At 38.6% G+C, this 25,105-nt stretch overlaps 3 protein-coding genes across 5 annotated transcripts in view; 2 read left to right on the top strand and 1 right to left on the bottom strand.

Moving 5' to 3' along the window:
• The first annotated feature begins 85 nt into the window (after window positions 1-85).
• c5h1orf174 (chromosome 5 C1orf174 homolog) lies at window positions 86-5,190 on the top strand. Its single transcript, XM_044352235.1, has 4 exons — window positions 86-250; window positions 1,777-1,848; window positions 2,356-2,721; window positions 3,609-5,190. Exons 1-4 carry the CDS (start codon window positions 239-241, stop codon window positions 3,747-3,749), a joined length of 591 nt encoding a protein of 196 aa, XP_044208170.1. The 5' UTR covers window positions 86-238; the 3' UTR covers window positions 3,750-5,190.
• dffb (DNA fragmentation factor, beta polypeptide (caspase-activated DNase)) lies at window positions 4,935-9,119 on the bottom strand. The gene is made up of 7 exons (XM_044352234.1): window positions 8,921-9,119; window positions 7,203-7,329; window positions 6,914-7,099; window positions 6,614-6,693; window positions 6,337-6,510; window positions 5,882-5,982; window positions 4,935-5,621 (listed from the first exon to the last, which is right to left on the bottom strand). The coding sequence occupies exons 1-7, from the start codon at window positions 9,041-9,043 to the stop codon at window positions 5,372-5,374; spliced, it is 1,041 nt and encodes a 346-aa protein (XP_044208169.1). The 5' UTR covers window positions 9,044-9,119; the 3' UTR covers window positions 4,935-5,371.
• A 2,318-nt stretch (window positions 9,120-11,437) lies between these two features.
• The window catches only part of nphp4 (nephronophthisis 4), a 168,273-nt gene continuing 154,605 nt past the window's right edge, over window positions 11,438-25,105 (top strand). The window contains exons 1-2 of one of the 3 annotated variants that reach the window (XM_044351856.1): window positions 11,438-11,765; window positions 12,477-12,620. In XM_044351856.1, coding sequence (XP_044207791.1) covers window positions 11,589-11,765; window positions 12,477-12,620 — 321 coding nt within the window. In that variant the 5' untranslated portion in view covers window positions 11,438-11,588. The remainder of the gene's footprint in view (window positions 11,766-12,476; window positions 12,621-25,105) is intronic. The other 2 variants (XM_044351857.1, XM_044351855.1) reach the window with 2 other exon arrangements.

Below are 25,105 nucleotides of genomic sequence, written 5' to 3'. Positions count from 1 at the left end.
GTGAGCGCTATAGTAAAATGTTTTTTTTATTATTATTATGGGATGTCCGGCTGATGACGGGCAGTGACGTAGGAGACGGTGTGACCTCAGAGTGAACCTCAGCAGCAGGAAACAAACACAGCGGCAGCGGCGGAGGAGGAGACGACACACCACACTTACCACAGTTGTTTACAGCCAAAGCTAATGACAAACAAGACAGACAAACACCGCAGCTGAATAAGAGTCGTTACACCGATAGATGATGCACAAGGTAAGCGCTAAAATAAGCTAAACTGGTTGATTTACAGGCAGCTAAGAGAGTAACTGGTAGCTCCTGGCTATCCTGCTAGCCTTACTAGCTGCTAGCTGCGTTTGGTAGCTATAGCGAGATATTAGTGTTTCTCAGAAATTAACCTCACTAATTTAACTTCAACAAGACGTGGAGCCGCCACCAGAGTGGGAAAGTAGCATTAGTGGAATAAAGTTCAGGGTTGACTTGAGGTCGTGACTGACGGCTGATGTGACGTTAAATTGTTACATTTTTGGGCGGAGTTTGGCCGGCCGGAGGATCGTTTACAGGGGCGCTGTTCAGACGACTGTATAATCCCCTTCAGACATGTTTTAACACGTATATAAAACACTCTACTCACACTAATAATGTGTGTCTGATAAGGTTTTTCCACAAGACGTAAAATGATCTTGTTAAAATCCTTAAAATGATTATTACTCCCACATGAAAGAATCTGAAGCTATGAACTTCACTGTGAAGTCCATTCTCGGTGTTTGTGCTCTGGAGGCTTCAAGTTTCCACATCACACTTGTGTTGGTTGAATACTGGACCAGCATCGGCTCCAAACTAGTTGTGATCCCTCAAATCCTACTCGTACATCCGCCTCTTAAAATCAGACTTTAAAAAAGTAATCATTTTAAATCTTCCCTTGCACATTTTTCATACTACTTTTGATAAAGTGAAGAAAAAGAATCTCCCGTCTTGACTTTTCCTGACTTTGCGTTTCCTACCTTACAGCATAGGGCTAAAACTATTCACAACGTCATTACCACGCTAAAGTCAAACAGCGTGACAGTGATTATGCGATGCAGCCTCTGCAGATGTACACATAGATATACCATGAACCAGCTTCTCTGTTCACTGTCTGCTATGCACTTTATTCAAGAAAACACTTCCAACATATTGATGCTCTCAAAGCTGGATAGCTGAGAGTTGAGTCACAGAAAAACACCCAATAAATGCAGAAACACTTACTTCGTTTGTTGTCAAGTAGGTGGTTTGCACATGGAGGGAATTTTCCTTGGCGTTGTTGTGCATAACAATCAAAAATGCACAATAAGAGAAAATACAACTACCACAAAAGTCAGGTGATCTTAAATAATATGATGGTAAGAAAATGTTACAGTACAGAATAAGTAAAATATATTATAATAGAAAAGAGCTGTTAGATTAAAAAGATACTTTACAGGATATTAACTGGGAATGTGCAAAAATGCTGACAGTATAAACAGTAAATGTAATGTGCAAATGTAATAATAAAATAAAAAGAATTGCATTATTTAAACACACCATGTTGGATGTGATGGGTTCACAAATGATACATTAAGTTAATATTTTAGCTCAGTTTTGATCTTTTAGCTTTATTATAGCGCAGTAGTTGCTTAACAGGAGCATTTAGAACTGCTGTGACTCCCTGTCGGTTGAAACAAACCTTTACATTAACTGGTTGCTATAGTTATAAGTATTATCACAGTAGATTGAACAAACCACATTATGTTGCTTTGCAGATGCCTGGTCAACTTGGCAACATGAAGCCCAGAAAGAGGAAGAGGGGCTCTGAGGCCAAACACTCCAGAAAGGTTTGTTTTAACTTTGTACTGTTGGACTGTCTCTTATTGAAAGTATCTGCAGAATTAATTCCTCTCTAATTAACTTGTTAAAAGGTTCAGGTTTTACATATTTTTCTTTAATTAGACTATTATAAATGTTTAGACTGAAGATGAAATGTCATGGCTCCTGCTAGGACCTGTATCACTAATCAGCCTGAACAGAAGCTATAAGTAAGATTTTACAGTTGTTAAATTTGTAAAATCACCCTCAACACAATGTGAAGGTGCAAGAATGCGAAAAATCGTCAAATCTGAAGAAAGGAAGGCTCTGCACATTTAGGTCTACTGCAAGTATGTAATAATGAGGCCAAGATTTCAGTCACTAGACCTTTAACAATGCAAATATTTGACAAAAGGGAATCTCAAAAATGTCTTGTGCCCTTACTAGTAATGATGAAGTGCACAAGTTCAAGACCAAAGGATATTCATTATTAGCTCAACATCATCCTGACCCCTGTCTTTGACTTTCCGTCACAGGCTTCTTCTACGAGGAGGAAATGTATGAAAAGTCCAAAGACGTCCTCGGCAGCAGAGAGCAGTTCAGTAGGTTACGGTAAAGCAGCCGGTCCTCTGGAGAGTCTCTCCCGCATCAGCTGTGAATGCCACCAGTCCGCCGGCAGGAGGAGATGCTCAGCGTCGCCACAGCTGGGAGGGCAGGAGGGTAAAGAGAACGAGCTGAGGACGGGGCCGGACTGGGACAGCTGCAGGTTGAACGGCACCTGGGACAAACAGGAGTCTGAGGACATGGATTATGAAGAAACAGGCAAAAACATTTTCCCAGATGATGACAGTAACCAGATTCTCCCTGTGGAGCAGTTCTTTGGAAACTTGGAGGTTGTGCAGGTGAGGTGTTTCGGTGTAACTCACAAATCTCATAACAGTTTGATTATGTTGCTTGAAACTAACGGCTAATTTAGGAGCGGTCCGAAAGACACAGACTAAACAGTTAACTACTGAATGCCGTGTATAAAAGCGCAGAAAATTTTAATCCTGACACATAATACAAGTTGTCAAATTCAGATCTTAGCTCAGACCCTGATATCACAGTATGGAGGTTATGTTCTACCAGCAGTATTTTTAATCTACATTTAAGTTTACAAAACTATTTCATCTCAAGATCTGCCTGCTGGCTTTTTCTGGAGCTTTTAGCTGAATCACATGGTCCTCATCAGCAGATTGAGCCTGCGTACTTGCCGTAGAAGTGTAGATGTTTAAACTTTCTATGATTTCCGTGAACACAGAATGAGCTGTCAAGCTCAACTTTTAAGTCAACCAGGATAATCTGCAGCTCCACGGCAACTGAGCGAATTCAATCTGCTGGTGAGAGCTGTGTGATGCAGTCACAAGCTCCCGAATAAGCACGTAAGCGGACCTTGAGATTATTGTCGACTGCTGTTTCCAAGGTCGAGAACGAACTGTCAAGCTTACATTTTTACAGATTTTAAGATGCACCAAAATAGTCGAGATGAACTAAAAGCTGCTGCTGCAGGACTCTAGTGGATCCTCCTCCCTGCTGCAGTGAAGTGTTTGCCTGGTTTGCCAGTTACATTCATCAACCCCATTGTTTCTACTGTAGTTAACACACATCCTCTGCCCTGCACATGTTATGTAATATTAGAGAATATTTGCCCATAACATTTTGAGCTCGAGTCCCAGAATAATGTTGCCTTTGTTTTACTGCCTTCCATTAATCACTGAAAATGACATTGACATTGTCTTTCATCCTGCAGGATTTCCCTCAAAGATCTTCAGCGACTTCCGCCCGCGTCCACAGGGAGAACAGGAGACGACATTACTACGCACCAGAGGACAGCGACGAAGAGGAGGTGGGCTTCAGCAGCACGCAGCAAGACGACGGAGAGGGCACTTAACGAAGACTAACTGCACTGGTGACTGTGGCGGACTCAAAGTCACGTCTGTGGGAGGACATAAAACCTTTCAGCACTTAAGAAAAAGTGGCCAAATGAAAACTTCCTATCGAGAAGCTGCGTTCAATCAGCCCCTTGTCAACGGTTAAAATCACAAGACTGTTACCAATCTGCCAGGTGTTTGGGTGCTTATGGTCACGGGTGATGACGTCGCCCGCTGTGACATGAGAGTAATGGAAGCTAACGTGAACTTGCTGTAGCAGTAAAGCAAACATTACATGGGTGCATTTATAAACCTGGTACCAGGACCCCCACCGTGTCCTGACCCCTAAAACTCAAGCATCCCAGAACTTGTTGAAGTTTACCACCAGTGTGTACCAGCACTTTGTCAAGAGTTCAAAAGCGATTTCTTAATGGTTAAATGTACGACTTTTTAGTTTTATACATGTAACATTTGGCCTGATACCCGAATTATTTAATTCGATTGTTTTTTTTAAAGTAGCCACCTGTGAGGAACATGTACAATAGTGCTTGTTTTATTTATTACAGCATTTACGCTCACACCACCCCTGGTCCAGTGTGTGTGTGGGTGAAGTGTGAGGGTGTGTTGACACAGCACTTTATGTAGACAAATCAGTCCACATCATTTATCGCCTCTGAATTGGAGTACCACGTTTGCAGTTGGAGATTAGCCTCGAGAGATGCCAAACATAGTGCAATAACAAACAAATAGCAAATTTCAAAACGGCTGATTTTCCCCCTTAAATCTATTTTAAATGGAAAAATGCAAAAGTGTCATGTCGGTAAAAGCAGCATAGTGATATGTTTCAGAAGGTATAAATGTAGATACTCACGCCAAAGAGCAGTTTCAAAATAAAAGCTTTTAATATCAGAATGTCATAGTTGATGAATGTCAGCAGGGTTCTTCCATTGTTCACCAAGTGTCTAATATTCCTCTTTGAATCATCTTTATGTGCTCAGTTTCAAGTTTTGTCATCACTCTGGCAGCTTGTTAACATATAACACCTCTGTCTATATATATACAGTATACATATATATATATATAAATGCAGCTCAAAATAACATTACATTACACATGAAAAAACAAAAATATTGAGGTTTCTGTGTAAACCGGAGATAATTTAGGCTCGACTTTTAATCCAGTCCTCTGATTTTTGAGGTTAACAGCAATTGCACTAGCATTAACAACATGTGTTGTAGTATTTTGTATATAGCTTTTTGTTCTGACCATCCAATCAAATGTGTGTTATATATTTTTACTGTCTTTTAAATTCATGCCTTATTTAACACTTTTCATACTCTCCTATGCAACTTTCTGACTGAATGAATGCCTCATAAATTTAAGCAGTCATTGTAATCAATTCATGCATTTTACATCACTGTGCCAACGCAAAGAACAAATAAATGTTTTTCATGATTTCAAGGTCTTGTCTTTTTTTTTTTTTTTAGCTGTAATTAAAACAAATGGCCGATCATAATAGGTAAAAAAAAATTAAACTAGGTAAAAAGGTCATCCAACCTCGCTACAATCGACAGATAATTCACATAACTTATCAGTGTAAATACATGATGTTGTTACATACATATCAAGACTTAAAAAATATTCATCTCAAGCGTCTCTTCCTCCCTCTGGCCGTCTGTTTTCCTTTGTCAGTGTTTCTGGTTTGTTTGAAGATCTTCTTGGTGTCACACAGCAGGTCGTGGGCTCCTTTCTTGTGGCACACGATGTGCACCAGCTTCAGGTTTTCCCTGGTGAACAGCAGGCGGTAGAAGTAGCTCAGATCGATGTCGGTGCTCTTGTGATTCTGCAGAGTGTCCACCAGAGTGGGAATGATCGTCCTCTTCTTTTCAATCCTGTAGGCGAGATGATGAAATGTTAGCTTCATGTGGGGAAGCATGGATTCTGTGCCTTTTGAGGAAGCATTCATTATCAGGGCTGCTATAACAGTCATTAGGATACTGATTAGTTTAAACATAATGTCCATGTGCAGAAGTTATAGTAAATTGTGCAGATGCAGACAAATATTTTTAAACATGGCAGCCACAGCCAGGATGTAGCCAGACTTGACTTGCCCCTCTTTTTGACTTTTTGACTCAGCTAAGGGGCGTCCAACCTGTGGTCCAGATTCCACGTGCTGAAGAGGATCCGGCTCTCTCGGCTGCCGTAGGGGTTGATGGAGTGGAGAGACTGGCACAAATCCAGGTCAAATGATCCCTGAGGAAGAGGAGTAAACAGGTCCAGTTCTTTCTTAATGTTGTCTAAATTTGGCAAATTTTCATTTGGTCAGTCTCGTGGAATAATAGTTATGTGTTGTCTGGCTTGGGATGATCCTAGTTTAGTGCCCTCTACACAACTTTCAAATTGTCTGAATTGCTGCTCGTACTACAAGACATTTCTCTTCCCAGACTGTTGGAGAGATCCATGAGTGGAGCAGATGAGTACCAGCCTGTGGTGGTTTAAGGGTTTTTGTATCAGATCTCAACAGTCATTTAAGTCTGCATTAGTTTTTGTTGTTCATTCAGCTCTGATCTATCAACACCTCAGTATGTGCTTTTATCTCTGCAGTACCTGGCAGGTAAACCATCCTTCCCGAGTACAAAGGCGATTTGGCTCCTTTTCAGTCCTGTCAAAGTAGCAGCCGTTGTACCTGGCTGACTTCAGCATCTCTGCCAGGTGGTTTGATGTCTTCAAAAACTCTGCCCTGGCTTTAGCTGTCCGTAGGTCCTTGGTGGCACCATTCACCTGGGAACCGAGACAGAAAACCAAACTTCCACGTCACGACTGATGCCTGACTGAAGACGATTCATTCATAGAAATTAAAGCTGCTGAGTATCAGTTGACTTACCTCCTTCAGGTAGCCTCGTATCCTGCTTTCACAGTTGAACTTCATGTAGGCAGACTTTGTCTTGAATCGAGTGTCAATACCTGAAATGCAACAACACTTAACAACAAACTCAGCTACAGACTTTCAACTTGTTTCAATTGCAAAATTAATTTGAAGCAATAAATCACATCAATGTTAGAATACATTGAACATTTTGTGACCTATGTGTCATTCACATCTCTCCAACCAGTTAGAAAATGTTACGCACACAGAGAGCAGCCATGATGCGTACAAAAACGCTTAGTTGAAAGCACTCAGTACCTGTGAACCAGTCTTCATCCTCGTCTCTGGTCTCCAGCTCTGATCTGTCCTCCAGGTTCAGCAGCAGGTCAGTCAGGATTTTACGCTTCTTAGGAGACGTCTCATCAGACAGGAGCCCCTTCGCTGCTTCGATGAGGCCACTGGCGTGCTGGTCCGTGTCCAGTAACTGACCGATGTCGCACACAACTGATGTTTATCAGAAGCACAGGAGGTTATAAAGGTTTGACCTGCAGTGAATTTAGAGCTGAAGCCTTTGACTTAATTTGGTACTGGGGGTCACTCTACCTACCTCCACTCCATGTCTGCTGTTTGGAGAGAAGAACAAGTTCAGTGTTGTCGGGCAGAGTCTTGAAGAATTCCTCCGTCACCCTCGTCCCGTCCGAATACAAACAAACTTGTGCACCAGAAAGTGGCAACTGAAAATGAAGACATATTATCATAATAATAAAATGTGTTATTTAAAGTCAAGTGAAATGCACACCCAAATTACAATGTGTTACATTGTGTCTATTAAGTGGGCTAACTTGATTTCAATTAATGTGTAGGAGACAGCAGCACAAGTCTGGAGCTATTTCAGGAAAATGTATTCATCTAATTGTTCTTTTTTCTAGTTTCATATTGTTCTAAGGGAAGGCTCAATATCTCTCGTTCATTGTTCTACACTATGAACACTGTGAATACTGTGATGGCTACCTATAGACAAACAAAGTTAGTGTAATACAAGCCTTCCCAGAGGTGCACAAGGACTCTTATGTTCTAATGACAAATGTTTTATCATTTTTACAGGATGTGCAGACACTCTGGAGATACAGGAGTTATGATGACAGAATACAGAGATATCTGATGAAATGTTGCCTTACATCACAGAGTTATCTGTGACACAGTCTGTTCAGATTAAGTGGATATACTGTATTTATCTTGTGCCACATACTGAACAAAGTCACTGTACAACAACTGTGGCCTCAGAGGAGGTTTTTTCTCCAACGCTTCCTTTTCTTTCTGGTATAGAGAGTTTTTTCACTGTGTGCTGCAGGGCAGGCGATGTCCTCTGAATGAAGATGAAATGTTGTGGCTGACACACGGTTGGTCATAATGGAATACTGTTAAAATGATTTTCATTATAATATATATATATATTAGAGCCCAACCGATATGTAGGTCAGCCAATATCATCGGCCTATCACATATATATCAATATCAGTGTATATGTGGTGCACCGACATATATATTTATTCAAGTTTAATATAGGCTATACGTACATATGTTTTTTGTTCTTTGTTTTTTTATTTATAGTTATTTATAATAATTAAATTCTCAGTGAAGTTTACTGTTTCAGTGTGCTGATGTTATTTTATACAATGAAATTCATTGTTAAACTGTAGAATATCCTGCCTCCATTACATATCTTTGTAACAAGAGTTTGATAACCACATTTGAAGGATCATTGCAAAACATGGGCATTTATGTATATATCTTGTATATATAAGATTATTAACCGATAAATCGATATCGGAATTTTTTTACTCCCTATCGTCGGTATCGGTATCGGGCCGAAAATCCAGGATCGGTCGGGCTGTATTACATAATCATTATTATGTATGTAAACATTACATTTAGCCACACTGGTGTGTTTTCTCTCTCTGGCTTGTCTCTGTGATAAATTCTCATCCTGTGTGTTTAGTTTTATCTTATATTCAGATAACTGTGTCAGAAACACGTCAGTTTGTCTGGACATGATGTGAAAAGAAATTAGTCTCACTGTATCGCTTTTTGAGTGAAGATGACCCAGGACCATCACTTAGATAAACTTAACGCGCTCCAAAACTGATAATACGTTCAAACAAGTCACTTATGCAGCTGCTAAAGTGGCCAATGTAATAAATGTATGTTCCTTTTGTTCACCTTCAGTGTTCACCTTTCTGTTTTTAACCCAAGAGCGAAAGAGAAAGCGAAGCAGCTGTAACTTGTTACTTAAGACAGACTACAAGAAAACACACGGAGACTCACCTGTAATAATTTACAGCCTTTTTTGAGCAACTCCTTCACATCTTTTGCCGCAACTCCATATTTTCTGTTTTCATTACAACTCCTTATTTTAACAGGTTTACTTTTCCCGAAGAGTTTGAACATTGTTGTTTCAGTTTATACGGTTTGTAACTACCGCTTCCTTCTTCTTCCTGCTGGCGCTGTTTACACACACACGCTGCTGCCCCCTAGTGGTGATTATCTGTTAATGTCTCTGCTGCAGGATGGATAGATAGATAGATAGATAGATAGATAGATAGATAGATAGATAGATAGATAGATAGATAGATAGATAGATAGATAGATAGATGTTGTTGGTATGGTTTCTATATGAGGAGTCTTGGAGGAAGAATTGAGATATAAGTATCAGTAGTGATACTATAAAGCAGTCCTAAGTCCTGCATTCAAAAAGTAAAAGTACAAGAGTAAAAAAAGTAAAAGTAATAAAGTATTATTAGGTCATTATTAGTTTTATATTATTATAGTGCAATCATGTGTAAACAGCATTGTAATGTTGTCGCTGGTCAATTTAAAGCTAATAATTATGTTTTAATAATTATAATATTATGTTTATTATTGAGATTGTAGTGGATGGTGGTGGTGTACTGGAGTGCATTATATTGAAGAGTGTTCCTAATATTTTGTCCACTGTATGAACATACATGAGAGGAGCAAAATATTAATAAAACTTCTCAATATAATGCATTCTTTCTGACAATGTCAACAAAAACACAACATGTATAAGCTTTGTAAAAGTAGAATTTATGGCAGAGCTGTTGTACTGAATTGCATTAGATTGCACAGGCGTTCCTAATGATGTGCTCGATTAGTGCATAGCTGTCGTATAAATGTAGTGGAGTAAAAATGTAATATTTCCCTCTGAAATGGGAGGAGTGGATGACACCTCTGAGTGTTCGAGTAAGATCTGTTGTTGAGAAATTTCTTGTTGTAGCATGTAGAGCTGAATATCTTGTTCCACAACATAAATGTGATGCAATATTACAGTATATTCTCTACCCACAGAATAAAATCTAGTTCTTACGGGATAAATGGCCCACAGTGTGATTTTGGGAGCTCTGTAACTTTGCGGTGCTGTCAGCAATCATCACCCGGCAGTGCAGCCACATAAAGGAACTCATCGTGTACAACACTCCTAACCTAAAGCAATACAAAGATCGTGCCCTTCTTACTATCGCCCTCCACCTTTTATACTTAACCTCTCGACTGTCTGAAGGGCTTCTCCTGAATCTTCTGTAATGTCTTTTTGAAGCATGTACAGCATTACATTCATGGAGGCATCATCCCATTTTGGGTCTACTATATCAGACATTTTTTGGGAAATTGTCTCATTTGCAGGCCAACCATTTCACACAGTAAGCGATTCATTCACCCTCCCAGACACAGTAAAGTCAGATAAAGTAGGTCATCAAGGAAAATGGGATAGATAAGGTCTGAACATGCAACTTTAACAGCCAGTCACAGGAAATTATCTCACACTTTGCTATAAAAATGGTCCACAGACCCTTTTTTATTGTAATGGACCATCTTTTATAAGTTTAAATATTTAAGTTAAATGAGCAGTTTAGATGTTTCCTGTTAATATTAATGTAACTACTGTACTAATGTAATCTACTGCATTACTACTACTAATTATCATCATCATCATTATAATAATAATAATAATAATAATAATAATAATAATAATAATAATAATAATAATAATTCTATTTATTCTTTAATAATTCTATTTATGTTTGCAATAGTTTGCATTATGGTAAATATACATGGTGCTGAAATAGAAAATATAATACAATAAAAATATATATTTTGTGTTTTTGTCAAAATTTTAAATACACAACACACAAATAATACACAAAAACAAGAAAAATCATCACACAAAACAAACAGTTGAACAAATCCATAAAGGTCACAGATTAACATAAAAAGCACAGAAATAAAATTATATATATAATACACAAAATAAATAAACAAAAAGAACTGAAGACAGTAAGAAGTATATGAATAAAAATGACATGTTTACATAAATAAGTTCTGAGTGTGGAGACAGTATTAAGGCACTTTTGTGGTTCCTTACATATATCATTGCAGGATTTCTGCAAGCAAAGGCAGTAAATGAGGAGAGGATTTAGAACATTTACGCTTGTGGATATAAAATGTAGCCATCAAAATATGAAAAATGACAATATATTTAAAGGAATCGTTCTTGTGACTACACCGGCTGTCAAGTTAAGGGAGGACCTGCATGGCAACGTGAACATTACCATAGCAACTGATGCAGCGCAATGGAAGATACCAAATAAAGGGTGTAAGGATCAAATATCACGATTAAGAAATTTTGTTCATATGTTCTGCTTCGGGGTAACACGACTTGCTGCCTTAATATCGTTATTTTATCTTTAATTCTGGCTATTTGTATTATTTGTTTACACGTGAATACTCCTGATGAAATGATTTGATTTGTTCGGTTAGCCCCTGCGCACTAGATGGTAGAATCCTATCACAATATGGCGGCCGCGGGTTTGAAAATCTAAACGGGTGGAAGAGATAATATTCACAGTAACGCCTCACTTTGTGCGTTACATTTCTGATTTTTCAGATGTCACGCTCATTTTTATGTTAACTTAAGAATATGGTAAAAACAGAGGACATATCCACCATGGCGGAGGGCTGGAGAGAAGTGTTCGAGAGCAGCCGGTTGGTTCCCCCGCACAGCCAGACAGTCCGCCTGGCCGCGGACAGCCACTCCAGCCGGTCCCACGGCTTCCAGCTCAGCCTCAGCCGGCTCACCGCAGCTCACCGGCCGGAGGTGACTGCCCGCAGCTCACGCTAGCTTGGTAGAGATGTAGCAGCAGAGATGCGGCGGTGGTTAACGCACATAAAGTCTGTTTAGTATGTAATTTGAGTAATTAGTAGACTCTACTGACTTTAGACTGTCTTTACATGAACATAAATATTATCTCGCCCCTGTACGTCACAGTGCATACAATGACTTAACGGGAGTATTATCAAACGTAGAAGCACCAATACAAAAGACCTATGTTAGCATGTTATGGGTCCTTAGAGATAATCCACCACTGCAGTTAATCTTAATCAGAATAATCTTGATTGGCCAAGTATGTCTATGCATACAAGGCATTTGGCTCCGGTTTAGTGGCTCTCAGTGTACTTACACAGGATAAAAACACCACAATCTTCAGAAATATACACAAGAATGACTATATTATATATAAATATACATATTATAATACTAGAGAAAACGTTTCTGTGGACTGCAAATTTGCATGCTTACTTGTCTCACAGCTGCTGCCTGCTGCCTCCATTTAATAAGTGTTGTGTAAATAAACCACACTTTAAATTCAGGTTTTAAGTGGATTAAGTGTTAATTAGTGGAATATTTGTGTATTGCATCTTGTATAAATATCTTGAGTGACGCTCAGTCATGAGGGTTTGCTGAGAGGTTGGATAATGGGGGGGGTTTAATTGTGACTTTTCTAATTTGAGTGTCTTCCCTTTTCACTCACAGGAGGTGTCAGATTTGGAGCAAGATCTGACATACCAGCTGCGAGTGACCCTGTTTGACAGAAATCACCAGCACTTCTTTGGGAAAACATGGAAGAGCCCACCCCAGAAGATGAAAAACAACAAGATCTCCTTCAATGAGGTAGCTGTATTATGAGGCATTCCTCTAAAAAAAAAAAAAAAAAAAAAAAAGCAAGATGACACACAGCCGTGATTTACTGCATGTTCGGACAGAGTTTGTAGGCTGTATTTGAAATGCTTCTCATGTTGTTTTGATAAGAACCGGATTGATCATTATGTAGGAAAATTAATACAAATTCAATCATCAGTTGCACGAATTTAGCACAGCTATTGTTTAATTAGAATCAACTCCAAAGCTCCACCACTCGAGGTTTTAAATTAGCCGAGATGATTGGACCATCGTCTGCTACGCTCTGGAGAAAGCTGTCAGCCTCAACACAGCAACTTACAAACAGTCCTGATTGCCAATAAGTGATTCCAGATGCATCCAACAAGTCCTTTATTATAAATGTTTCTGTCCATTTTCTCAGCCTGCGAGTTAAATAAGAGCAAGTTTTTAGCGTGAAGCAACAGCTTATGAGAGCTGATGAAATTACTCTGCTTAATTAGGCTTCTGCTCAGTTAAAGTTGGGCAGAGCTATATACTCGAATTATGTGTGGTCACCATAGAAACACTGATGCAATGTGTTTAGAAATGTAGAAGTTATTATTCAAGTGAGTTTCATCACAATTTTTAGTACATTTATCACACCACCAGACTACAAACTGTAAAGTCATACAACATTTACAGTTTGTGATAGCTCTGATTAATATTCATTTATCACCCACATCAGAACTGTGACATCTCTTTTTTTTGGGACTGCCTACGGAGCAGCTTCGTTAAATAGAAGGCTTATGTGAGCTTTAGGCGAGGTCTAATGAGGGAGAATAAGTGAAAACACCAATGTGAGTGGACCATGGGTGTGGAGGGCCTTTAAGAGAGATAAACTGTAAAATAAAGTGGTATTGAAGAGCAGTTTTGCTTTGCCTTTAATTTCTTTTTTGTAATTATTGTAAAGCCAAGCCATGAAAACATCTTATTCACATCTTTCACTTGTATTTTGCTACATAAGCTCTGCCCTCTGAGTTTTCACACTCCCGCTGGACAGACGTGATTGAAAAGATTTGATTGATTTTTCAGTCAGCATGTACTCGGTACGAGGACTTAACACCTAATGGTGTCCATCGTAGTATTTCTGTCTCCTTTAAAGTATTCACACTTGTATCTCATTAGTTCTCTCCTCAACCACTCAGTCCACAGTGAACAATAACAAACGCTTTTTCCAGCTCGCAGTCACTGTCATTATAGGTTTAACTTTCATGATCAACAGATTCAGCAACCCCGCTAGGAACCAGCGTCAGTTTGTCGACAGCAGATACACAAACCCTGTGAGAAGCCCAGTGAATTAAAAATGGACCATTTAGCTTAACGACATCAATCAGTCGCCTTAAACATGACAACTCGCTGCGTTTGAATTACACTGCAGCACACAGAGGCAGGCAGCCAGGCATCACAACACGTTCATTTAATAAGACTTCAGTTTCACAGTGTGTCCTCAGTATCACATAATCTTCAGTTTTATTGTAGGCATACTGCTGCTAAAATACTGGTAAGTGTCAGTAATAATCAGGGAATTCATGCTTGTGTGTTGATGATTTATAGAACTGGGTTGGGAAGGTATTGAAATTGTAGTTTGTCTCAGTAGCAGCAGTTTTCTCTAGTTCATGGTTTTATATGATAAAAATGTTTTTCAACTAGTTTAAAATCTAGTTTTGGTAAAAAAAAAATACCATTTTAATGTATAACCATAAAAAGCTGAAGGTGAAAACAAAACATCAGTTTTTGAAAGCCTGCTTGTGCACGGCCCTGGTCAACCCACATAAGTGCCCTTACTTTGATTGATTAGACCTCCTCTCAGGACTGTGTGAACACACTGCCTGATTGACGCCCCCCTTTACTCTCATAGAGTTTGGACTTCACCAAATACCCACCGTAGCCTCGCACAACCTCAACCTGAGCAGAGGTCTAATCAGCCAGAATAACTCAAAACCCCTGTGTGTGTTTGTGTGTATGTGTGTGTGTGTGTGTGTGTGTGTGTGTGTGTGTGTGTGTGTGTGTGTGTTTGTGTGCATGCAGGGTCAACTGAAAGTTGGGACTTTCAGTTACATGGACAAGAGGGACAGAAATCAAACTCAGACAAGGCTTGAGAGCCATTTTAATTCAAATCATGTAGCTAAATACTTCCAAATTTTGTATCTGAGATATTTTTCACGGCTTTGCTTTTCTAATTTGAGAGAATTGGAGAAAATTCTCCAATATAAACTAATTTGTTTTTACCTTGCAGTCAAATAAAAGCATGAAAATAAATGTCAACCCTGTTTAGTGCTGCCTGATGCAATTGCTTGTCATCTTTGAGCACATACAGTATGTCTGATATGATTCTTTGTAGCCTCAATGTTAAACATCAGTCTTGAGTACAAAACCCTCCTTTACCTAACACTGCAATAAGAGGGAATTCTGTAAAAAATATTCAGAGATGCTCTGCATTGCATTAAAAACCCAGGACAAGCCTTAAAACCATGCTAACATGACTTAATAATGTGTTTCAGCTCAGATGAACTTTGTTCAGGGTCAAACAGTCAACAGGCATTAGATGTCTTTTATAGCATTGATTAGTTTGCCTTAAGAAGCCAGAAAAAAAGAAATGGAGCATCTGTTCACCTTTGACATGGATGCTGCTTCAAGCTTGTTCTCAGCTTTCTACTTTAACAAGACTTTATTGAGTCAATTTGATGCCTTTCTGCATTAATTTTCAGTATTCACTATATGACTCAATACTGTTGCTGTAGCATGATCAACCAGTCAGGAAACCTTGAACAGTGCTGAGCTTTACATCTCCAGTTACTATGTATTTAATAACACTGTGTAACAAATTTTTTACATGTTTTTTGTTCCCTGTACTTTTTGTTTTTCTGACTTTATGTGAATGAAAATGTACAAATTTGCACATTTTCCCATTAGAAATAGGTACATTTCAAAATATCACTGTCCTGGTCACAAAAGCAAAGTTTGAAGGGAATAATAGCCATTTTCTATAGTTTTTAAACATAAGCAAATAGGAAATAACACTCACTACCCAGAAACAAAAATTGTGTTACACAGACTATTTTGATTATTGATTAATTTTCAGCTTTTTTCAATTTCATATCACTTTAAATTGAATACTTTTGGATTTTGGACAAAGTAAACGATTTGAAGGCACCACTTTGTACTATCTTGTGATGAGCATTGTTCATAATGAGTTTGACATTTAATAGCCTTAACTATGAATTGATTGATTGAAAAAGTGGTTGAAAAATGTAAATAATAATAAAAAAATAATTGTTAGTTGCAGCTTTCAATACATTTTTGCAGAAAGTTGATTTTCTGCGTGACAAAATCAGTGTAGAGTGAAGTGCTTGTTGTGAGCCTGAAGCTCAGCTCCTCCTGTGATATGATGATCATTTTAGTTTTGTTTCCTCATCTCATCACTTTCAGCAGCATGCAGATTGTTTTGCTTAAAGCAATGTTTGTTGGCTACATAATCATGATAAAAAGCCAACTACAACCATTAGGACCCCATCCTTTTATGGTTTAGAGGTAAATTTGACACAATTACACACACTTACTGTAGTATTTATTGTAATTTTACAGCCTCTTTTGGGAGTTTTAATATTTCAGCTGTGGTTGATCTCCTCTGAACTAACAACATAGAGACTTGCTGGTTTATTAACTTGAGATTGTAACTGTGATGTACTTTATCCTGTGGGTCTATGTAGATGAGGTTAGTCTGCAGTTTCAGGCAAATGTGTTGTGGGTTTGACTTGTGCAGAATCTACTTTGTTACCCTTTTTCCATTTCTTTACTTTTCCCAACCATTGTTCTTTAAATAGTTTCTCCTCTGTAATCATAAAGGGAACAAAGAAACAATTTTTGATGTCAAACTGTGTGATGTACTTTATGAAAGATGTGCTTTGATGATGAAATTTCCAATTACTTCTTGAAAGTGCTAAAAAGAATATCGTAGCTACGGAGGACTTGAGATTCAACAGACAAAATATTACACAAATCAGATTATCTCCATGATATCCATTTCAACTAGAAATTATTTCTTTGTTTAGCTGAGTGCCCTCTGGTCTGGTTATGTCCATGTTGGTTTGGTGGCTTATTTCCTGCACAGTATGTAAAGTTAAAGTTGATGGCTTCCAGCAACTCTGCAGTCCAGAGCTTTTCTAGTCAGTTGTGTGAAGATGAGAGCTAAGTGGCCAAACCAGTATTTTAACAATTGGTGTTCTTGCCCTGGTTTGAGCCAAAGACAGATAGGACGACACTGTTGGTCAAGAACGCCATGCAACTTTGAGTTTTGAGAATTTTTGCACTTTACTTCAGGTAACTTCCTAATTTAAGCTATCTCTACTTCGATTCTATTAGATGTTATCCTATTTATTCCATCAGACTGGTCTAGGCTGTCATACTAATACCAGTGGTAAAGAGGAAGTACTCAGAAACCACAAGTAAGACCAGAGACCCTAACGTGCAGGATCAGTCCTTTGGAAACATCTTGTGACTTGTTATCAAGAGGTACTGTATTTGAAATGTTAAATACATAGTTGAATTTTATACTTATACTTTTATACTTTATACATCAGCTCCATGGATACTGCTATTAATTTTAGCTCAGCAACATATGGCAATGGAAATTTTGTGTAAAAAAACAAAAAAAAAAAATTACATGACATGTTGTAAAATTATGGTGTGCACTTTGTTGTTGTAAGATTTGTTGCTAAATAAGTCAACATTTCGTCTTAGTAGCTACTGTAACATGGAATTTTAAATAATATACAGCTGAAGTGGCTGTTATGGAGGTTGTACACTGATGTAGGGAACATATGAAGTTCAGTATGCAATTGCAGCAACATGTTTTTGATTGAGGTTGGTTGTCATAAGTTCCACATTTGCTCATTGTCTTTTCCGTGATGTCTTCCTCCATTAAGTCCATTATGGGCTCGGTATTGATGGACATTTTGCGATACACATGCTAATATAATACCTGAGTTTCTGTACTGATACCAAACGATATTTTGTGATACCTTACTTTGCGAAATATAAATGTATTTTTCCATAAAACCCTGTCTTTCGTTTAACAAAAGATGCAAATATTCTCAAATGTTAAATGTTGTCTAAACACAAGCAGCCATAGAAGAATTTTGCCTAAAAAAATACAGTCTAAAATTGGCCAAGCTTTTAATGTACGCAGGAGCTGTCTGATCAGTGAAAAACATTACAAATCTGATCAGACACCCCATGCAGTTTTTGAGAGTGCAACGGACACATTGTGGTTGAAAAAATATTTAGGTGATATATCCTGCCCTATAAAGCCTCCCAGTGATTGTATTCTTTATATACAGAACAAGAAGTGAGTGTTTCTGGCCCTCAGCCAGGAAACAAGGACAAGAAGTCAACTGAAGTTGCAATCAGATCAAACAATAAGACAAAGCGTTACCATGTAACAAGTCAACACAAAGAGCTTTAAAATGTCTGACAAAAGAGAGTCCTTAAATGTCACTGTCAGTAGCAAACGTAAACATTCTTTTCACTGTTTCATTTTCAAGAGAAACACTCCTCATTTGTGATAATTAATTAGCAATAATTAACTGCAGCCTCAAGTGGTGAATGATACACTTCACGCTGGAAGCAAACATTTTATACCTGTGTTGAAAGAGAGGAAAAATGAGGCGACATCAAGACTTTTACTAAATTCTCTTTTTGAATCAGCAGTCATCTTTCATCCAAGTACATTTACCCCATCTGTTATCTTACCTCTTTCTATTGTGATCAAAAGCCAGAGGCCAGGGTCAAATACACTTCAGGAGGTATCATGGCTTGAACCTCAATCCTCCAGCTGAAAGATGTGATAGGACCAACTACAAAATGTACCCCTATGCAGTTGTATCTCTTGAAAATTTGTCTCCCAGCATCATGTTCACCATCTCTCCCAAGTCATTCTGTTATTTTCGAGCAGATATCTGCGAAACAGCTGGATGTGTGTTCTCTCTCAGTCAAACATTTGAAGGTCTCTGTACATCCTGGTCGGAGGCCAGTCACCCACAGTTTTATGATGGCGTCAGAGCACCGCTGAGCTCCTCTGTGGCTTCCAATGTCGAAGATGCCTGATCTGCTTACAGTGTGAGCTGTTGTTCAAGACGTTTTGAGAAACTCATTTTAATGGAAAGAATACCGTGAGCTGTTGCTGGCTGTTAAATGCAGAGTGTTACATAAGTCTTTTTTTACAGAGATACCAATGAGTCACAGCTATGGCACATTCTGATTTCCAGTTTTGTCACCATCTGTTTTCTCTCCTTTCCTCTGCTTGATGTTCTTTTGATCGAACAATTTCTCACAGTGTATGGCCTTACTTTGATCCACCATAATAGTCACAGCCTGTATAAAAACCCACTTGGTGTCCCAATAAACATCCAAATCCCATTATCCATCCGGGGTAATAATATAAACCACATCATATCCTATCAGGATGATAAAGTGGGCCTGGCCCTCTCTGTGTCGTGCCGCAAGAGCTGCACCAGCTTTTTTATTTCATTTGGCCCGATGCACTCGCATTCATGCTGGTGTTTATGAGTGGCAAATTGCTGTTTGATATCCAAATAATGTCAGAGGGGGGATCCTCTCCTGAGTTACGGGAGCTCGGTGAAAATTGCAAGGCCCCCACCTCCCCACAGTCAGCCATGATGGATTGGTTTTAATATCGAGTGAAAAGCAAAGATGCGCAGTGATTAAAGAGAGAGAGCTCCTACTAAATCTATATTCTTGCTTTGTCCTCGCATTTCTTTCTTCCTCAGCGGAGGCAAGACGTCTTGACAATGACGACGTCTGCTGCCTTTTGTGTCTGCCGCTTTACGAGTTGTTTTCGAGTTGTCAAGTCTGACTTAAGCTGAAAGCTTTTATTTAGAAAGTAGAGTGCACTTTTGAGGACAATTTGATGGATTTGTAATGATTTAATGGTTTTCAAATTTGAAAGCTGCTTTTATGTGTGACATTTAGCAAGTATAGCCCAATAGTGACAAATCCACATTGAATTTTTAGGCCTTTTAGTTGTCTATTTGTGTGGAAGAAAAGGAGGGGAAATTTAGGTTATTGTGCATTTCCTTTTATGAGTTTCAGATATTTTGTTTCTTTCTTTCTTTCCCTTCTCTTTTTGAAAATACCTCTACAAAGCTTCTACAACCTGCCGACCAACTAATGTCCCATTTTTGGTCTTTTTATCATCTCTTTTTATCCTGGTACAAAGTCTGGTATGTCCTAAATAACCCAGACTACACTAACACTTGCTCACTAGTTGCTGGTTTTCCCTCATCATGACACAGATAGTTTGGCTGCTGTTGGAATATTTTCTACTGGTTACCTCTCCTGGATTCTCAGTTAAAGGCAGTGGAAGCTGTGGGCAGTAGAGGGCAATGTTGTGCCTCAGACAGCACAGATGGAGGAGTTGAGAGACTGGAGGAGACAGAGAGAAATGTGCATCTTTCTGCATTGTCTCTCACTGTGATCACTCCATCTGAACTCCCTGCCTTCACTGGGAGCCAGTGGTTTCTTCTCATATGTGCAACATTATCAGGCCGACAGCTGGGCTTTGGAGAAAAGGCCAAGTTTTGTTCCTGTCCGTGCAACCTGTTTTTCTAGGTCTCCAAATGCTGTTTGGCATGATGTAGGTAGCACTGCACAGAATAAACTCAGAATAACATACACACACACACATACACATGCATATTTGATTTTTCTATCCTTTATTCCTCTGTTTCCTTCTCCTTACCTTAACTGCATGTCGAAACTTAACCCTTACACTTCTCACCCTAACCCTAACCTTAAACCAAAGAGCCCCAAAGCAAAGTGGACTACCATGTGTTGGGTCCCCACAATGTGATGAAAAACATTACCCCTCGCCACCATTCACACCAACAAATGCACAGCCTTATTACATGACTTCAAAGTACTGAAAGCCAGAAGAAGACAGTGCTTCACCACAGATGGGAAAACATTTGAACATCAGTCATGCAATTCCTCCGCTTTTGTTTCTTCAATAGATGTTCTCTAAAGAGCAAACTGGTTTCAAAGTGAAGAATCCCACATGGTTCAAACTTGGGTTTGCAGTAATGAATTTGTGGCAGTAGACGTATTCATCCTGTAAAGCATAATTTTTTCCTTAAAATGTACAATAGGTTGCCAAATTTAAGCTGTCAGTGCTGTAATGAAGCTTGAGTTAAAGCCTCCGCCCCTCCCATTTTTGCCTTGCTCTCTAAAAGCAGACAGAAACTACAGAAAGGCTGGCTCAGCTGAAGAAAAACTCCTCTTTTGACTCTGGTATATTTGTTGTTGTGTGCCATACACAGTGTTTTGCAGTCTCCCACGTATGATTGCGCACATGGTTCACATCTATTCAAGCGTGTCCATTCAGCTGTCACATAAGAAGAAGCTTTGCCCTTTTCTCCAGAGTTAAGACAAAAGGTGAGATAATCGAACTCTCACGTCAACTCTTTATTTCACTGAAGACAATTAGAGAATATATTATGTTTCTCCCTGTTGATATTGTTTGTGTTTTAGCCTGAATATAAGCAAACATCTGTGATGGAAGGGGCCCACTGACTCAGTCTGTAATATCTAGCTTAGGTGATTTGTGAACAATGCTGCTTCTCTAATTGTCTTGTAGATTATAAACAACATATGTTTTCTCAGGTAACCATGTCAGCGTTTATACTTAAAAAAAAAAAGATTCCATCTTTTGCAATGCAATGCTGTACAGGCTGCTTCACAAATTGTTCTGTCTTAACCCTTTTAATCCCATTGATGCATTTTACGTCAAAAATCGCATCACTTTCCTCTCAGTCATAACTCAGTCAAATCACAGCATGCAGACATTATACACATAGCACAGGAATGAGCGCAACTCTTTTCACTGCTGGCAGCATCTCCAAAGTCCATCATAGATAAACATCCATCAATCAACCAAAAATGTATGTGACAAGATGCTCTTTATCACTTCAGATCTAGCCTAATAAACATCATGTTTCCCTAATCCAGTAATTGTTATCTGTGTAGCTAATGCAGAATGATTTTTCATGCAGATTCGTCAAAATGCAAAGAAATATAGTATAGAAAAAAATGGACCTACGTGAACCTCAACCTAACTAAGGGGAGACTCTTGACGGACTGCTACGACCTGAGGGTCACATGATGACAGCTGAAGGCATCAGTTTGAAGCTAGTTTTTGGTAGCCTTGCTAGCTTATCTACTTGTACAGTAGTAAACTCTGCTACCACTTGTACTGCGCATTTCTTTATTCTGTCACCTCTATTTTGTTTTGACAAATTGTGATCCAAACTGCAAAAACTTTGTAATGTAAAAACAATGACCATTAGAAACAAACTGAAGACTTGTAGAAAGCAAACTTCCCTCCAAAATGTATTTTATCCACAATGAATACTCCACTATGCAAACATAACGTCTAGTCAGGTAGCTTTTGAAAACCACTTAAGGATCCCTTCAATATAAGTTGCTTTTCAGTCTGTATATTATGGTTTTATTCATTCATCTGATTGATTCACAGATTACAGAAATGGATTTGTGTCTGTTGTTAATAATGTTATATTCATGGAATGAAAAAGGTGGAACTCAGCTGTGAAAGCATCCTGCAACATCCAGACGCTATACTCATAAGTTATTTTGTAGTTCATCTTCAGAGTAGGCAAATTTGTGCACATTTTGGATTTATTAATCTAATAATTAGCCTTGCAAGATGAAGGTACTTCATACGCCATCACCTCATGCCTAAAGTTAGTGAAGTTGAGCACTTAACTCCAGCACTAGCAAACAAGCCGGCTAACCAACACACTCGTGCAACCCTTTACAAAACTTCTAGCCAACTGTGGTCAGGCGAAAAATGTAACTCTGTCCTGTACAGAGTTGTGGTTAACGATGGGTTTCACTGGTACTATAACGTTGCAGCAGAGACAGTGATCTCCACTGCTGGTAATTGACCAATAATTGCAGCCCTACTTAAAAATAGTGCCCTATAATTGATTCACAATTGACACCAAGAATCAGTTTCGAATAGAATTTAGAGATTCCCAAAGATTCACATTCCTATATTTTAACCAGTTCAATCTAACTACAGTCCACAGAATGTAAACCAACCACAATGTAGTCACCCAAAGTATCATTACCAGTTGGCTACATTACAGGAAAAAAATGAAAATGTAAAGTGTTAAATGAATGAATGAATGGTGTTCAAATACTGATAGCAGCATCAACTTCCCTGGAGCAGTACAGTTCTGACAGATCAGGAACTGGTACCAATTTAAGACCAGTTCTATCCATCTCTGTTGCCATCAGGAGTAATTAAATGCTGAGCAATGGAAAACTAATAGTATTGCCTTAAAACAATGATTAACTACAGTCAAAAGTACAATATCTGTGTGAAGCATCAATGTTCATTCTTGACCTTGGAAATAGTTTGACAAAACAATCCCAGCTCGAGGTCTACTGGGGCTTTGACTTCTAGGGTGTCGGGCAACCAGCAGTAAAAGAGACAGTAAAGCCTCTGACTAGAGATGTCACACCAGCATATGGTGTGTTTGTATGAGTAAAAATATACTGAAGCCCATTATCACATCATTTAGAAAACAAACACACTACTTGTTTTTCTTTTAAGCAGGCTGTTTTAATCGATTTGGCACGGCGTCATTATTTTAATAAATGAACCTTTTATTAGGATAACTAAGTGAATGTGAAACTGTGTGGGTGGTGTTTGCTCTGGTGGTGCAATTATCACCTGTTATTTTGTATGTGTGGTGTACACTTTGTAGCCTATGGGCTCTTCAACTTGTTGCTATAGCTTTACATAACCGCCTTAATTGGGGAGTTTTGATAAAAAAGACTGATCAGATCTGCTGTTTCCATAGCCTGTTTTTTTATGTGGAAGGCTTAAGAGAATAATGTATATTTTCATATTTTCCTGCCATCAACACTAACACGACACCACAGAGATAAATTATTGACAGCAAATGTGCTTCTTCACTGTGTACATGCTCAGTTTAATTTTGCGATTTTTGCATCACACCTGATGCATCACACCTGGTTTGAAAATGTTGCCTGTTGGAAAGTGTAAGGCTGTAATTACGGCATCTGTCTGGAAACCATCACATTTGAAGCTGAATGCTTTAAAAACTTTTTCGGGAGCGGTGAGTGAAACAGCAGGTGATGTTAATATGAACACATTTCTGCTCCGCCGGTGTCAAGGCTGTTATTGGGCTCACATTGTGTATCACACACAGCTGTATTTGCTGTGTATTACTGTGCTGTTGTATTATTATTTTTTCATATTTGAATGGATGGCTGTGTATATAGTATAGTCAGTCTTTGAAGGCCTTCTCTCCATTCAGTATTCAGCTTCTTTCTGCTTTTCTTCAGCACAGGCACTGAGGCTTGGTTGTGAGACTGCCTGTGCACTGTATACTGTTTCTCATTAATTTTGTATTTTTCATGAACACAATAACATGCCAACAGATAGAAAATTACAAACGCTACCACCAATATGGGAAATCTACTGGTAGGTTTAGACGAACAGTAAACAAAAGGATTTTTTTGTGTCCACGTTAGCCTCCCCCTTTGACTAAAAAAATATGTTTTTCTTCTTGTTACTTCAGTTTGATGTTTTGACCTTTGTGCAGAATGATGTTTGTGCAGAGTTTGACACTAGAAGGCTGTTTTCACTTCCATCTGCTGAAAGGGTAAAGTCTCTCTGTGCTCACCTTAAATCTGAGTTTATGCTGTGTACCCATGAGCATCATTTGTGACATCACAACTAGTGTGGACCCAATCGTGGTCCAATATGCAACTTACACAAGTGTGATGAGGAAAGCCTCTAGTGCACAAACACTGAGAATGAACTTTACAGTGAAGTAGGAGGCATCTTGTGTCCAGCAGTTAAACTTCTGAAATGAACAATATTTGCATATTTATAGATTATTTTGTTTTAATGAGGGAGAAGGATATCAATTTAATGATTTTAACAAGATAATTGAGCATTTTTGTGGAAAATCCATATTAGACACAAATTATTATTCAAAGTAGAGTATTTTATATACATCTTAAAACATGTCTGGAGGGGATCTTTCATTTTCTTACTGCCTACAAATTCCTTGGAAATTCAAAGACTAAAACCAACAATGAAAATATCCCACTAGTATTGTTCCTCTGTGCCATAAAGCTCCACTGATGTCCAAAAATAATTATCACTAACACAACAATTAGCCACACTGTTGCAAGGGGTGACCGTCATTACTACTTCTACACATACAGTTTATATTATTTTGAATCAGTTCCAAATATACCGTCCTGCTGTCATAAATGCTCACTTGTGCACCAAATGTGTATATATCCGCAGCTGAAAATAGTCCACAACAAATCCATAATTTACCCCTGTTTGAGTTATGTTTGCTAACAACTACAGTGCC

Source organism: Thunnus albacares, chromosome 5, assembly GCF_914725855.1.
Source record: "Thunnus albacares chromosome 5, fThuAlb1.1, whole genome shotgun sequence".
NCBI classification, from domain to species: Eukaryota; Metazoa; Chordata; class Actinopteri; order Scombriformes; family Scombridae; genus Thunnus; species Thunnus albacares.
This window is presented reverse-complemented; position numbering and strand designations above follow the sequence as displayed.